Raw genomic sequence first — 13,788 nt, 5'->3', positions numbered from 1 at the left:
TTTATTGGATGTTTTATAGCATAAAGTAAAAAAAAAAAAATATATATATATATATATATATATATATATTTATATATATATTTTTTTTTTTCTTCAAAATTGTCGCTTTTTTGTTTTTTTAAACAATCAAAACTGCAGATGCGATTGAATACCACTGATACACTCTATTTGTAGGGGAAAAAAAGGACATAAATTTTATTTGGGTACAGAGTCGCAATCTTCGTAACTCAGTGCCATATTGCAATAAATGGCCTGGTAATGAGGGGGGGGGGGGGTAAGCCTTCCGGGGCTGAAGTGATTAAAAATAATCAATGTTGATTGGGAGAGTTTAGTTCCACTTTAACCACTTGCCGACCATCCCACACAGATTTACTACGGCGGGGTGGCTCGGCTGCCCATAATCGCGTAGATCTACGTGATTCTGTGCATGCGGCGCGCGCAACCAGAGCCGCACTCCCGCTGTGAATAGACACAGCAGGAGGCAGACTGCGGGAGGAGCGGGCTCGATCGCCGCCGGCTTCCCGCGATCTTCAGAGAAACTGACAGGAGAGCCTTCTGGAATGTAAACAATGCAAGAGGGCTCTCCTGTCAGAGAGGCAGGGAAAGATTGTGGGATTCAGCTAAGCTGAATCACCGATCTCTCTGTGCCTCTGTTAAATCCATTCCCCCACACAGTTAGAAAGCACATATAGGGAATGCATTTAACCGCTTAATCACCCCTAGTGCTAACCCCTTCCCTGCCAGTGTCATTTATACAGTACCAGTGCATATTATTTTGCACTGATCACTGTATTAATGTCACTGGTCCCCAAAAAAATGTCACTAAAGCCTCGTACACACGCACCGATTGTTGGCCGTAAATTTTCGGCCAACGTCCGATCAGCCGATTTCCGGCTTGTTAGTATGATGCTTCTGACAACCGACTGCGACTTTTCGGCCGAACAAAATCTGGTGTGCAGGCTATAAAATTTTTGTTGGCCGTCAACAGAACGGCCGATTTTCCGTCGGTCAGTACAGATTTCGGCAGACAAAAATCAGATGAGCAAGACTGGGCATGCTCAGAGAAGAAAAAACACACGGAAAGTAAACCATCACATGACATCACTTCTGAAGTTGGTTTTTGTTGGCCGATAAAATTTGTGTGCAGTCTAGAGCACATTCCAACCAACACAACAACACTGGACAAAAGACGGCCGATCAGTCGGCCAACAATCAGTGCGTGTGTACGAGGCTTAAGTGTCAGATTTGTCAGATTACTGATTTGTGCCCATTAACTGGCCAAAAAACCAACTGTCCAAATGACTGAATTTCAGTCGATTTTTCGCATAGTGTATGGCCAGCATTAGGGACCTCCCCCAAAGGTCAAAGATCAAGAGGCGTGGTCTCAAAGGTCAGTATATCCGCTTGGGGTGGTTCAGAAGGGGGGGTTATTATGATGATGATGATTATTATACAGGATTTACATAGTACCAACAGAGTTTGCACAGCGCTTTACAGCACGAGGGCAGACAGTACAGTTGCAATACAATTCAATACAGCAGGACTCAGAATGCCCTTACAATCTAAGAGTGATATGCTCGTGTGTTCCAGATCAGTGGTAACCCGAGTCGTAAGGCTTCATGCTCCTAGAAGCTGCTGTTAGTATTTTTTTTCTGCTCCGAGAAGCTAAATAGTGTCCATGCACACTTTAGGCTTTTAGCGTTTTTTTGAGCTTCAGTGTCTAGAAGCAGGAAAAAAAAACTGTTTTTGTAGAGTTATTTTCTCAGATCGCCTTTCAGGACAGCACCTGGAGAGAGCGCAGCTCCACCCAATCCACAGGAAACACTGCAAATAAAAACTCCTCCTCTTCCACCATGCCTCAGTCATTTGTGTTTCCTCCGCCATGGTGGAAGCATTGCAGGAGCTATGTGGAAGGGCTGCACTCTCTCCAGGGGGAGAGAAGGATTTGTTGCCCAGTTTTTGTTTGCTGTTTCAGCATGGAGACCATCCCAGCTCCCCTCCCTGGAGTGTCAAAGGGGGTATGCTCCGGAGCCTCTCACCTCGTTCGCTCAGGGGAGCTGAAACCCATCGGAGGATCCGGTCCGGGCGTCAGAGGTCCGCGCTTCGGCCGGTCGGCGGGCGGGGAGCCGCTTTTGGCATTCGAATCTCCCGCACTTTCGGACTCTGATCCCGGGGACGCGCGGCGTCACTTCCGGTGGACGGGACTTCCGGTGGGGGCGTGGCGGCGTTTGCTCCAACCGCAATACACGCAGGGGTCAGAGGCAGGTCACGAGGTCGGCGCTTCCGCTTCCGGTCCACAGAGGAGGACGCGGGAAGCGGTATTTAAATGGAGAGATCTGCCAGCAAGCTGCGCTTTTCAACAACATGGAGGAAAAGTCTGCAGCGACGGTGGAAGCAGGCACCGCCAGCGCCGGCCAAGCTCAGGTAGGAGAGGTGCAGTGGTGCCTCTTTTTTTTTTTTTCTTTACTGTGTGAGCTTTTATTGTGGGGTTTCTTCCTTCCTCCTTTGGAGCCTGCCCTGTAGACTGAGTAACTGTTCCCAGTCTAACAGGATATATATGCATCTGGGAGTCTTTTCTTCTGATCCTTTTTGGTGTGGGTCACGATTTTCTCCCTTGCAAGAAATCACTAGGTGGTGGTTTTCTTTTATTTGTGGTTATTGGGCTTTCATGGTGGCTTTTTCTTTACTAGGTTAAAGCCACAGTGAAGACAAGAGCCCCAGCATCAAGGAAATGCCCTTCATGCAAGAATCCACTCAGAGATTCCTGGGTGAAGCCACTTTGTAAAGCATGTATTGCTGACCTTGTGAAGGAAGAGTCTAGTCAGCAGAATAATGAATTCATATCTTCATTTAAAGAACTCACAGACACCCTGTCCTCAGTTCGTTCCCTGTTATCCAGGACGCCACAAGTTCTTTCAGATTCCCAACAAACGGGTGGTACATCTTCCCAGCCGTCTACTTCTAAGTCTGCAGTGTCAAGTGATTCAGAAGATGAGGGGGAGAGTGCTCTCTGTTCCATCAGGGATTCAGAGGAGGAAGAGAAGGAAGAGGTGGCTAGTTCTTCTAGATACAAATTATCCTTGGAAGAGGTTGATGAGTTGCTGAAAGCGATTTACACCACGTTGGAAATCGCAGAAGAAAAGGTGCAAGTTTCACTTCATGACAGAATGTACCAGGGCCTTGAACAGACAAAGCGCAGGGTTTTTTCCTGTTCATAAAGTCCTTACTGAATCTATTGAAAAAGAGTGGAAGGACCCAGAGAGGGCCCCTTTTTTCTCTAAATCCCTAAGAAGGAGATTTCCGTTTGAAGAAGATACGGCGCACCTATGGAACAAAAAGCCCAGAGTGGATGCTGCTTTTTCTCAGGTGTCTCGCCGCACGGATTTGGCGTTCGAAGACATGGGTGTTCTGAAAGACACCATGGATAAGAGGGCAGATTCTCTCCTTTAAAAAGGTTTGGGACTCCTCTACGTCTAGCCTTAAGCCGGCCATGGCCTCCACGGTGGTAGCCAGAAATCTTGAGTGCTGGCTCGAACAACTTAAAGGGCATGTGGAGGCTGGAACAGCAAGGAAAGATCTCCTGGATTCATTTCCGCTGCTCCTAAAGGCAGTAAAATATATGGCCGATGCTTCTGCTGAGTCTATCAAAATGTCTGCCAGGTCAGCAGCCCTTGTCAACTCTGCCAGGAGGGCGGTCTGGTTGAAAACCTGGACAGGTGATTCAGCTTCTAAGGTGAAACTCTGTGGTTTACCTTTTGCCGGTGACTTGCTTTTCGGGCCTGAATTGGAAGCAATTCTTGACAGAACGGCGGATAAGAAGAAAGCCTTTCCATCAAAAAAGAAATCTCCTCCTAAGAAGAGATTTCGTTCTGTTCAACAAACCAACAGAGGTCGTGAACAAGATCAGAGATCAAGATGGACCTCCCATAAAGGCAAAGGGAAAGGTGGAGTCCTCTTTAGACCACCTGACCAGGCCAATAAAAGCAAGTGACAACAGTCTTCCAGTGGGAGGAAGGCTGTTATGGTTCCTCCCACGTTGGGAAGACGTATCCGCAAGCCCCTTTGTGAAGAATATAGTGGCTCAAGGATACAAACTGGAGTTTTCGGAGACACCTCCAAGCAGATTCCATGTTACTCCCCTTCCAAGGGATCCGGAAGAGGCTTCCTCAATGATGTCTCTTTTACAAGAGCTGATTCAACAGGAAGTAATTATCCAAGTCCCCGAGGGGCAACAAGGCCGTGGGTTTTATTCTCAGATCTTTCTAGTGAAAAAACCCTCAGGCAAGTACCGAATGATCCTAAATTTGAAAATCCTAAACAGATCAATTCGGTACAAGCACTTCAGGATGGACACCATTTATTCAGTGACCAAACTGTTGTCCCCAAACTGTTTCATGGCATCCTTGGATCTGAGGGACGCTTACCTGCACATCCCAATAAATCAGGAGTGCCAGAAATTCCTAAGGCTGGCGGTCAATCTCGGGGAATCGGTCTGGCATCTGCAGTTCAGGGCCCTCCCCTTTGGCCTCTCATCTTCTCCAAGGGTGTTTACCAAGGTAATGGCGGATGCCCTAGAGCCATTAAGGCTGAGGGGTATTTCAATTGTCCCTTACCTGGACGATCTGCTAATTTTTGCAGAGTCCAAGAGCCAGGCGTTGGTACACCTTCAGGAGACTCAGGACCACCTAGAGAGTCTGGGGTGGCTCATGAATTTGGAGAAATCCAGTTTGATTCCATCTCAGCAGATAAAATTTCTGGGATACAGAATAGATTCGGTCCTCCAGAAGGTGTTTCTACCTCAAGAAAAGATCGAGAAGACTCAGAACGCAGTTGCTCGATTACAGACCAATCATCAGGTTACTGTCAGGTCGGCCATGGCAGCTTTGGGCTTACTCACAGCCGCTATCCCTGCAGTACAGTGGGCAAGACTGCATTCCCGTCTTCTCCAGAGAGACGTTCTGCAGAGTTGGTCATACCCGGAACATCTGGAGAAATCCATCAGAATCTCCACGAAAGCAAAGAGATCTCTGTGGTGGTGGAGGAATTCCAGAAATCTGGAAGAAGGTCTGCAATGGACTTTCCAGACGAACAAACGTCTGACGACGGATGCCAGTTCGTGGGGTTGGGGAGCCCACCTGGAAGGCCGGACGATGCAAGGGACATGGTCCAAAGCAGAGTCCAGGAAATCATCCAACTGGTGGGAGTTGAAAGCCATCCTTTTGGGTCTTTGGTCCTTTCAACAGACAGTCAGGGGCCATCATGTGCAAGTTCTGTCGGACAACATGACAGCAGTGGCCTACGTGTCAAAGCAAGGAGGCACAAGAAGCAGACAGCTATCAGATCTGGCAATACAGCTACTCTCCTGGGCGGAGAAAAATCTAGCCTCTCTGACAGCGGTGCATCTGAAGGGGTCACAAAACCTTCTAGCAGATCTGCTGAGCAGGAAAAAGGTGTTGGAATCAGAATGGAGTCTGAATCAAGAAGTATTCATGCAGATCGTGGAAGTCTGGGGTCTTCCCCAAATAGATTTGTTCGCTTGTCAACAGAACACCAAAGTCCAAAGATTCTTTTCCCTACACAGGGAGGATCAGGACTGGGGCTTGGATGCCCTAGCCCATCCATGGGACTTCCGTTTGTCTTACGCGTTCCCTCCATTCCAACTGATTCCGTTGGTTCTCAAGAAATTCAGGGAAGAAAAGACCAACTTGATTCGGATTACACCTTACTGGCCAAAGAGACCTTGGTTCGCCCTCCTGCTGAATCTTGCCTCAGAACCTCCCTGGAAGCTTCCGTACAGGAGAGATCTTTTGACACAGGGGAACCTAGTGTACCCAGAACTGGACCGCTTACAACTGACAGCGTGGTTACTGAAGAAGACATCTTGAGAGCCAGAGGCCTGTCAGAAAAAGTTATCTCCACCCTTCTCTCCAGCAGGAAGAAGGTGACTAGGGATATTTACTTGAAAGTCTGGAGAAAATACAACTTTTGGTGTTCCAGCAAAAATTTTGAATTAAAATTAATTTCAGTGCTTGAGTTCCTCCATGAGGGAATGGAGAAAGGACTAGCAGCAAGTACTTTAAAGACGCAAGTAGCGGCACTTTCAGTTTTTTTCGAAAAGACTTTGTCCCAAGAGACTCTAATCATTCGTTTTTTCAAGGCATTAGCCCGCAATAGGCCAATAGCCCTTAAAGTATTTCCCAAATGGGATTTGACCATTGTGTTACAAGGTCTAACTAAGTTTCCTTTTGAACCTTTAAAAGAGGCTTCCCTGAAGAATTTAGTTTTGAAAACTATCTTTTTGATAGCAATTACCTCGGCCAGGAGGATCAGTGAGATCCAGGCCCTCTCAATTTCAGACCCTTTTTTTGACAATTTTTGCAGATCGAGTAGTCCTAAGAACGGACCCAGCCTTTCTTCCAAAGATTGCTTCATCTTTTCATAGATCACAAGAAATTGTCTTACCAACTTTCTCCTCAGCTCCTAGTAATACTCGGGAAGAATCCTTTCATACCTTGGATGTGAGGAGATGCTTACTTCAGTTCCTCCTGGTAACTAAGGAATTTAGAAAGACAAATGCATTATTTGTCATCTTCTCAGGGTCCCGTATAGGAGAAAAAGCATCAAAGAGCACTTTAGGCAAATGGCTCAGATGGGCAATTGAACAGGCTTATGTAGCTCAAGAAGAAGAACCTCCAGAAGGCATCTTGGCGCACTCTACAAGGTCTGTGGCAACCTCATGGGCTGAAAGGGCCGGTGCTTCGCCTGATCAAATCTGCAAGGCAGCTACCTGGTCCAGCTATTCAACCTTTATTAGACATTACAGGTTGGACTTGTTGTCAGCTCAGGATCAAGCCTTCGGCAGAAAAGTTCTGCAGGCAGTGGTCCCACCCTAAGTGTAAGTTACTCGCTTATCCTCTCCAGGTGCTGTCCTGAAAGGCGATCTGAGAAAACCTTAGTTACTTACCGGTGACGGTATTTCTAAGAGCCTTTCAGGACAGCAGCAGCTACCCCCCCTTGGTTTTGTTTATAATATAATTTGTAAATGTTTAACCTGTGGTAGTTTATGTTTTCCAGCATGTCGGAGGCTACTCTATGACTGAGGCATGGTGGAAGAGGAGGAGTTTTTATTTGCAGTGTTTCCTGTGGATTGGGTGGAGCTGCGCTCTCTCCAGGTGCTGTCCTGAAAGGCTCTTAGAAATACCGTCACCGGTAAGTAACTAAGGTTTTTTTTTTTTTTTGAGCATTTTTCCAGCAGAAAACGCTAAATGTTCCTAAATGTGTTCTTTTTTTTTTTTTTTTTTTTCTTGTACTGTAAAAATACTAAAGCACAAAATGCTACTACAAACTGGCACAAAAATGCTATTTTGTGCCAGTTTTTTTTTTTTTTGAGCTTATAAAAAATGCTACTGTGCATGAAGCCTAATAGTGAGAACTTCCATATTGATATTGTGGCAGGTTCCTTTAATTAACCACTTAAGCCCCGGAAGATTTTACCCCCTTCCTGACCAGGGGGTTTTTTGCGATTTTTTTTTTTTTTTTTTTTTTTTTTTTTTTTTTTTACTGCGTGATTTTATCGGACAATTGCGCGGTCGTGCGACGCTGTACCTAAACGAATTTGACGTCCTTTTTTTCCCACAAACAGAGCTTTCTTTTGGTGGTATTTGATCACCTGTGCGATTTTTTTTTTTTTTTTTTTTTTTTTGATCATGCGCTATAATCAAAAAAAGAGCGACAATTTTGCAAAATTAACAATATTTTTCAATTTTTTTTATATGAAATTCCCCCAAAATAAAAGTAAAAATCAAAAACATTTTTGGCCAATTTGTTTTCTGCTACATATGTTTAATTAAAAAAAATCGCAAAAAGCGTATTTTGATTGGTTTGCGCAAAAGTTATTGCGTTTACTAACTAAGGGAAAGATTTCTGTCATTTTTTGTTTTTTTTTAACGAGTAATGGCGGCGATCTGCGATTTTTTTTATTTTTTTTTGCGGTACTGCGACATTGCGGCGGACAGATCGGACCCTTGACTGACATTTTTGACACTTTTGGGGTTACCAGTGACATTACTACAGTAATCAGTGCTATACATATGTAGTAGTGAAGGGGTTAACTTTATTTGAGAGGGAGGGGTTATGTGTGTGCCTAGGGGCGTGATTCTAACTGTGATTGGCTGTGGCTTGAGATGTAGGAACAGTGATCAACGGTCCTACATAGTAGAACAGTATGATCACTGTTTCTACACCAGGGAGAATGACAGGCGGCTTGTTTACATCAGCCGCCTGACTTTCTCCCTCTGCAGCGACGATCGGCGAGTGACCGGCGGACATCGGGTCCGCCGGTCACACGCATGGACTTGCTGGGGAACGACCTGGGGCGGGAGTGCGCCTCCGCGGGAGCGTGCTCGCCCGCTATTGGCTCCCTAGCAAGTGACAGGCTGGTGACGTGTATATATACGTCACTTTGCCTGGCCCGGGCTGACTGCCGACGTATATCGTCGTGCGGCGGTCGGCAACCGGTTCAGAGTTTTTTGTTGATGAGAAAATAACTATTTCACTTTGTTCTGGAAGTAATTGTTTTTCTTTTCTTTCAGACACGAGTGGGATCAATTCTTGGCTCCACCTGACCATCCTGATGCCAGTAGTATCCCTCGTGGGTGGGTACTGCCCATGCCACCATCTAGTGACGTTTGGGCCACAGCCTTAAAACAAGCAGAATGATTGAACTATTAAATTGTGATGTGTGTCATTTATGAGTACTACACTACCAGACTCTAAACAAAGAGTAAGCAGATGGCCTGTTTTATCCAGTCTGGTTTGCAGCAACTTTCCCTCTATCTGGGTTATGCAATGAATCGAAGCACAACTCTAACCCTATTTTTTCTAGTTGTGCAGAGCGTAAGAAAGAGTCAGAAACTCCATTTGTTTTTCTTTGCCATCTGTATCCCTGTTTGGAAGATTTCACTCTCGCTTTTTGTCCCATTGACAGCTGTAAGAAGCACAAAGCTGGGTACACACTGGCTGAAAATCAGCTTGTTCATCAGAAACCAGCAGACTTTCGGTCAATGTGTACAGCTGTCTGTCTGATAGAAGCCGGTCTAACAACCGGATTTTGGCAAAGGGACATGCTGGAAAACACCTGATCGGCGCTTGCGACCCCAAAGGGGTTAAGACACGCAAGCTAGGGAGAGTGAAGTAATCCACTTTTACTGAATGCGAACTTGTCATTGAATGTATGATATGATTTTGGACAGTCAATATGGACAATGGACGCCAAGTTCTATATTTATTTTGAAATGACAGAATAAAGCATGTCAAAGTTGATTTGTGGTTTTACTAAGTCTACTAAAAAGTTTGAGAGTTTATGGGTTTATTGCTGTCCATATAATAGTTAAAACTGTGCATGACGTATAATAAAATGTATACAGAAGGCAGCATCCCCTGTTATAACGCCTTTAGTCCTCGGGGTCTGTTCCTGCTGTAAGGCAGAGCGAGAAAACTTTGTTGAAATGGGAATCTTAACCACTTCACCCAGGCAAATTCTGGCATTTCTCCCCTACATGTAAAAAGCATATTTCTCTTACATCCTCCGACAGTCGCCGCCTCTTTATATCACAATCACAATGGGGTATTAGACTTTGCTCAGAAGGAGTAGCTAGGCAACAGAATATGTTAACATTAAAGCTTTTAACATATCCCACCCTCAAGGGGTGGTCCCCTCAGTCAATACCCTCCTACTTCCTGCAACCATATCCCAGTTTCAATGTCTAGCTTGTCAGGAGTAGCTGGTTCTCTCTGTGCTGGGGCTTTGTGCCCCAGCCTCTTTCTTCTTTTTTGATTTTTTGTTTGAGTTTTTTCTCTCTCTTTACTTAGCTGTTCTTTTTGTCAGCATTCGTTATTTCTTCTGACGAAGAGGATCATGCGGGCTGGGTCTCGGGCTGATCCCCCTGGTCGCAGGTCGTGGATCGGTGGCTTCCCAGCCTGCCATCGAGCGTTCAGCCAGGTAACGCTCCTGGCACAGTGAACGACCCATCCCTGTTCGGTGTAGGGATGATTGGTGAGGTGGCTACCTCACTGGACGCTGTGCGGTTTCTTAACCCCCATTTTGTGCGTCTTGTATGCGACTCTCCCTGCCTCATGTGCAGCGGCTTGTTCGCCTGTGCGGGTCCCCCACGCCATTGTGAGGTAAGTGTATCTATGTGGGGACCTGTCTGTCTGGGGGGGGTGTCAGTCTGGGACTGTGTAACCTGCCTCTGTTCACACTGTTTGTCTCCCTATCACTCTGCTGCATGCTGCGGGCTGCAAGGGGGGGGAGCTGTGTGACACTGTCTGTGTCAGCCTTGTTTAGTGTGAGAAGCTGTGTGCTGTGGGGCATGTTTTGTGGCATGTTTGGGCACAATACAGCGATCGCTGCGGCGATCTGCCATGTTTTTTTATATATGGATGGTGTTATGTGCATTACTGTACTGTAGGAGCGGCGGTTTCGGCGCCAAACGGCGCCATTTTGCCTGCACTCGCTCCGGCCGCATGTTCTACATGCATGGCGGCCATTTTTCTTGTAGCCTCCCATAGGCTTTAATAGAGCGCCCTGGTCTCATCACTTCCTCTTCTCCTGGGTTCACCGATCGGGGCAGCAGCAGCGGCGAGGGTCTCCTCAGGTTTTATCCTTCTGTTCTTTCTATCCATTGCCTGTGTCAGTTTATTGTCCCTGTGGGGGTCTCATTGTGCTTGTGTGTGGTGCGGTGGGCTGCGCTCGCCGCGCTTGTTAAAGGGGCAGTTAACCCTTTATTCTCGGGCATATCATATTGGGGCAATGGATTCTCAGGAGGGCAAATTTCCTGCCACCTTGGTGGAAAGCCAGGGGACCGCTGTTTCCCCCCCAGGGGGGGATTTGGCCGGCCTTGCTGCTCAGGTGCAGATGCTGGTGGCTGCTCAATCTACTAAAAGACCCAGTGTTTCTATTTCCTCTGATTCTGAGGGTGAAGGTGATGGGGCTGTTATGGCGGGGGTCTCCTTATCGGGGTCCCGCTCCTCCCTGGATCTAGTGGGGTCCGAGGTGGAGGCGGAGGTTGAGGGGGTTGATAATTCTCCCCCTGGCTCGCCTGAAGAGCTTGCAATCATGGATGACTTGATTGCTTCCATAAAACAAACGCTGCGTTTGCAGGATGAAGTGTGTCCCCCCGCTGCCTTGGCGGCTTATGGGACGCAGAGAAAACGCAGGACGCCGCAGGTTTTTCCCTGCAATGATGATTTTCAGCGTGCTGTTAAGGAACAGTGGCGCAATTTACGCAAACCTTTTGCTGTGCCAAGTAGGTTCAAGCTGCGTTATCCTTTTTCACCTTCCACTGATGAACGGTGGTGTGTACCACCCCCGGTGGATCACGCAATTGCGGTTTTGAACAAATCCACTGCGATTCCTGCAGAGGATTCCCCAGTGTTCCGTGATGCCACGGATAGAAGAATGGAGTCTCTTGCCCGTCATACTTATTCTGTTACGGGTTCTATGCTTAAAGCTCTGTTTGCCTCTCTCATGGCGGCCCAGGCTGTCTCAAGTTGGACGCAGATGCTTAGGCGCGTCCTAGTGGCCGATTCGGCCTCGCCGGCGACCCTGGATATGGTGGATCAAATCCACCAGGGTGTCATGTATCTGTGTGATGCGGACTTGGACTTAGTCCCGTTGGCTGCGCGTGTACACAGCGTGGCGGTGTTGTCTCGCCGCCTGGTTTGGTTGAAGTGTTGGTCGGTGGACCAATCTTCACGTAAGACCTTAGCCAATCTGCCTTATGATGGGTCTCGCCTTTTTGGGGAGTCCTTGGATGTGTTGATTAAGGGGATCACCGGAGGTAAGAGCACTCTCTTGCCCCATTTCCCCAAGGCTAAGGGGGCTTCTGGGAAGAAGCATGCTAATTTTCGGCCCCCTCAGGGGTCCTTTCGTGCCTTTCGGTCGCACTACAAGGGCAAACCGTTCAAGGGACAAGGCTCTCAAAAGAAGCCCTGGTCGGGTTAACAGAAGTCCGGTCAGTCCGGACCCGCTGCCCATAACAGTGCGGCCTGAAGGGTCGCCCTCAACCAGTTTTGGGGTGGGGGGACGCTTGCTCGGTTTTCTTCAACCCTGGTTGGCCCGCGTGCGGGACAGGTGGGTTCAGGAGATCGTTCGATCTGGTTACAAGATCGAGTTTCTCTCTCGGCCGGAGAGCAGATTTTTTCCCTCAAATCTTCAACTGTCTCCAGAGCGTTTAAGGGACCTGCACCTGGCGGTGCGAGACCTGAGGGCTCAGGGAGTGGTGGTTCCGGTGCCTCATCGGGACAGATTTCGGGGGTTTTATTCCAATCTGTTCACCGTGCCCAGGAAGGAGGGCAAGGTTTGTCCAATTCTGGACTTGAAGGCTCTAAACCGCTCTGTGCGGGTTCGCAAGTTCCGCATGGAATCCCTGCGGTCGGTGGTGGCTGCCCTGGTTCCAGGGGAATTCATGGCCTCCATCGATTTGAAGGATGCGTATCTTCACATCCCCATTTTCGAGGGTCACCAGAGGTACCTTTGATTCGCCATTGCGGAGGATCACTACCAGTTCGTGGCGTTACCTTTTGGTCTCGCCTCGGCTCCGCGGGTTTTCACCAAGGTGCTTGCACCGGTTCTGGCATTATTGAGAGCCCAGGGCATCTCTGTCCTGGGGTATCTGGACGACATTCTGGTTCGGTCTGCGACCAGCCAGGGTCTGGAGAAGGACCTGTCTGTCACGCTGCAAACTCTGCAGGAGTTTGGTTGGACGATAAATTTTCCAAAGTCGACACGGAGTCCGTCGGTTCGTCTTCCCTACCTGGGAATGATCCTGGACTCGGTTCAGGCGAAGGTCTTCCTGCCGGAAGACAAACTCGGAACTCTTCAGGAGGAAGTCAGGTCCCTCAGGGACTTTCCGCACTCGTCTCTGCGGACGTGCATGAGATGTCTGGAAATGATAGTCTCAGCCTTTGAGGCGATTCCCTTCGTCCAGTTTCACACGCGGGGTCTCCAAGCGACCTCAATCTCTGGATCTTCAAATCTCGTTGGGCCATCGCACCAGAAGGGACCTTCTGTGGTGGCTCCAGTCCCCGATGGTGTCGGGGGGCAAGTCTTTTCGTCCTATCTCGTGGACGGTGATCACCACGGATGCCAGCCTGTCGGGCTGGGGTGGTGTTCTGGGCGTTCTGTCCGCCCAGGGAACTTGGTCGGAGGGGGAGTCCTCCCTTCCGATCAACATTCTGGAATTGCTTGCGATAAATCTCTGTCTTCATCGTTGGACGGACCGGCTGCAGGGCTGCCCGGTTCGGGTGCAGACGGACAATGCCACGGCGGTGGCCTACATCAACCACCAAGGGGGCACCAGGAGTGCCCGAGCGGCCCGAGAAGTGGCCGACATTCTGTCCTGGGCCGAAACTCCTGTCCCAGCGATAACGGCGGTTCACATTCCGGGGGTGGAGAACTGGCAGGCGGACTATCTGAGTCGCCAGACCCTGGATCAGGGGGAATGGTCTCTCCACCCGGCTGTCTTCCAGATGTTGTGCGCGAAGTGGGGTCTTCCAGATGTGGACCTGTTCGCGTCTCGTCTCAACAACAAGGTGAGAAGGTTCGTGGCAAGGACGCGCGACCCTCGGGCAGACGCGTCGGACGCGTTAGTGGCCCCGTGGCATCAGTACAAGCTGATGTACGCGTTTCCACCGATTCAGTTGCTGTCCAGGTTCCTTCGCAGGTTACACGAACGCAGCACGGTGATTCTTGTGGCGCCGGATTGGTCACGCCGGTCCTGGTACGCA

The 13,788-nt window shown here is 48.5% G+C and overlaps 1 protein-coding gene across 1 annotated transcript in view; it reads left to right on the top strand.

The window, feature by feature from the left end:
* Positions 1-13,788, top strand: part of PDCD7 (programmed cell death 7) — a gene marked incomplete at its 5' end in the record, with an annotated part of 127,183 nt that overhangs the window by 20,394 nt on the left and 93,001 nt on the right. Inside the window, one exon of the mRNA XM_082253462.1 lies at positions 8,592-8,709. Within this exon, the coding sequence (XP_082109588.1) occupies positions 8,592-8,709 (118 nt within the window). The remainder of the gene's footprint in view (positions 1-8,591; positions 8,710-13,788) is intronic.

This window comes from Pelophylax lessonae (genome assembly GCF_965119305.1).
Source record: "Pelophylax lessonae genome assembly, chromosome: 4".
Classification (NCBI taxonomy): domain Eukaryota; kingdom Metazoa; phylum Chordata; class Amphibia; order Anura; family Ranidae; genus Pelophylax; species Pelophylax lessonae.
This window is presented reverse-complemented; position numbering and strand designations above follow the sequence as displayed.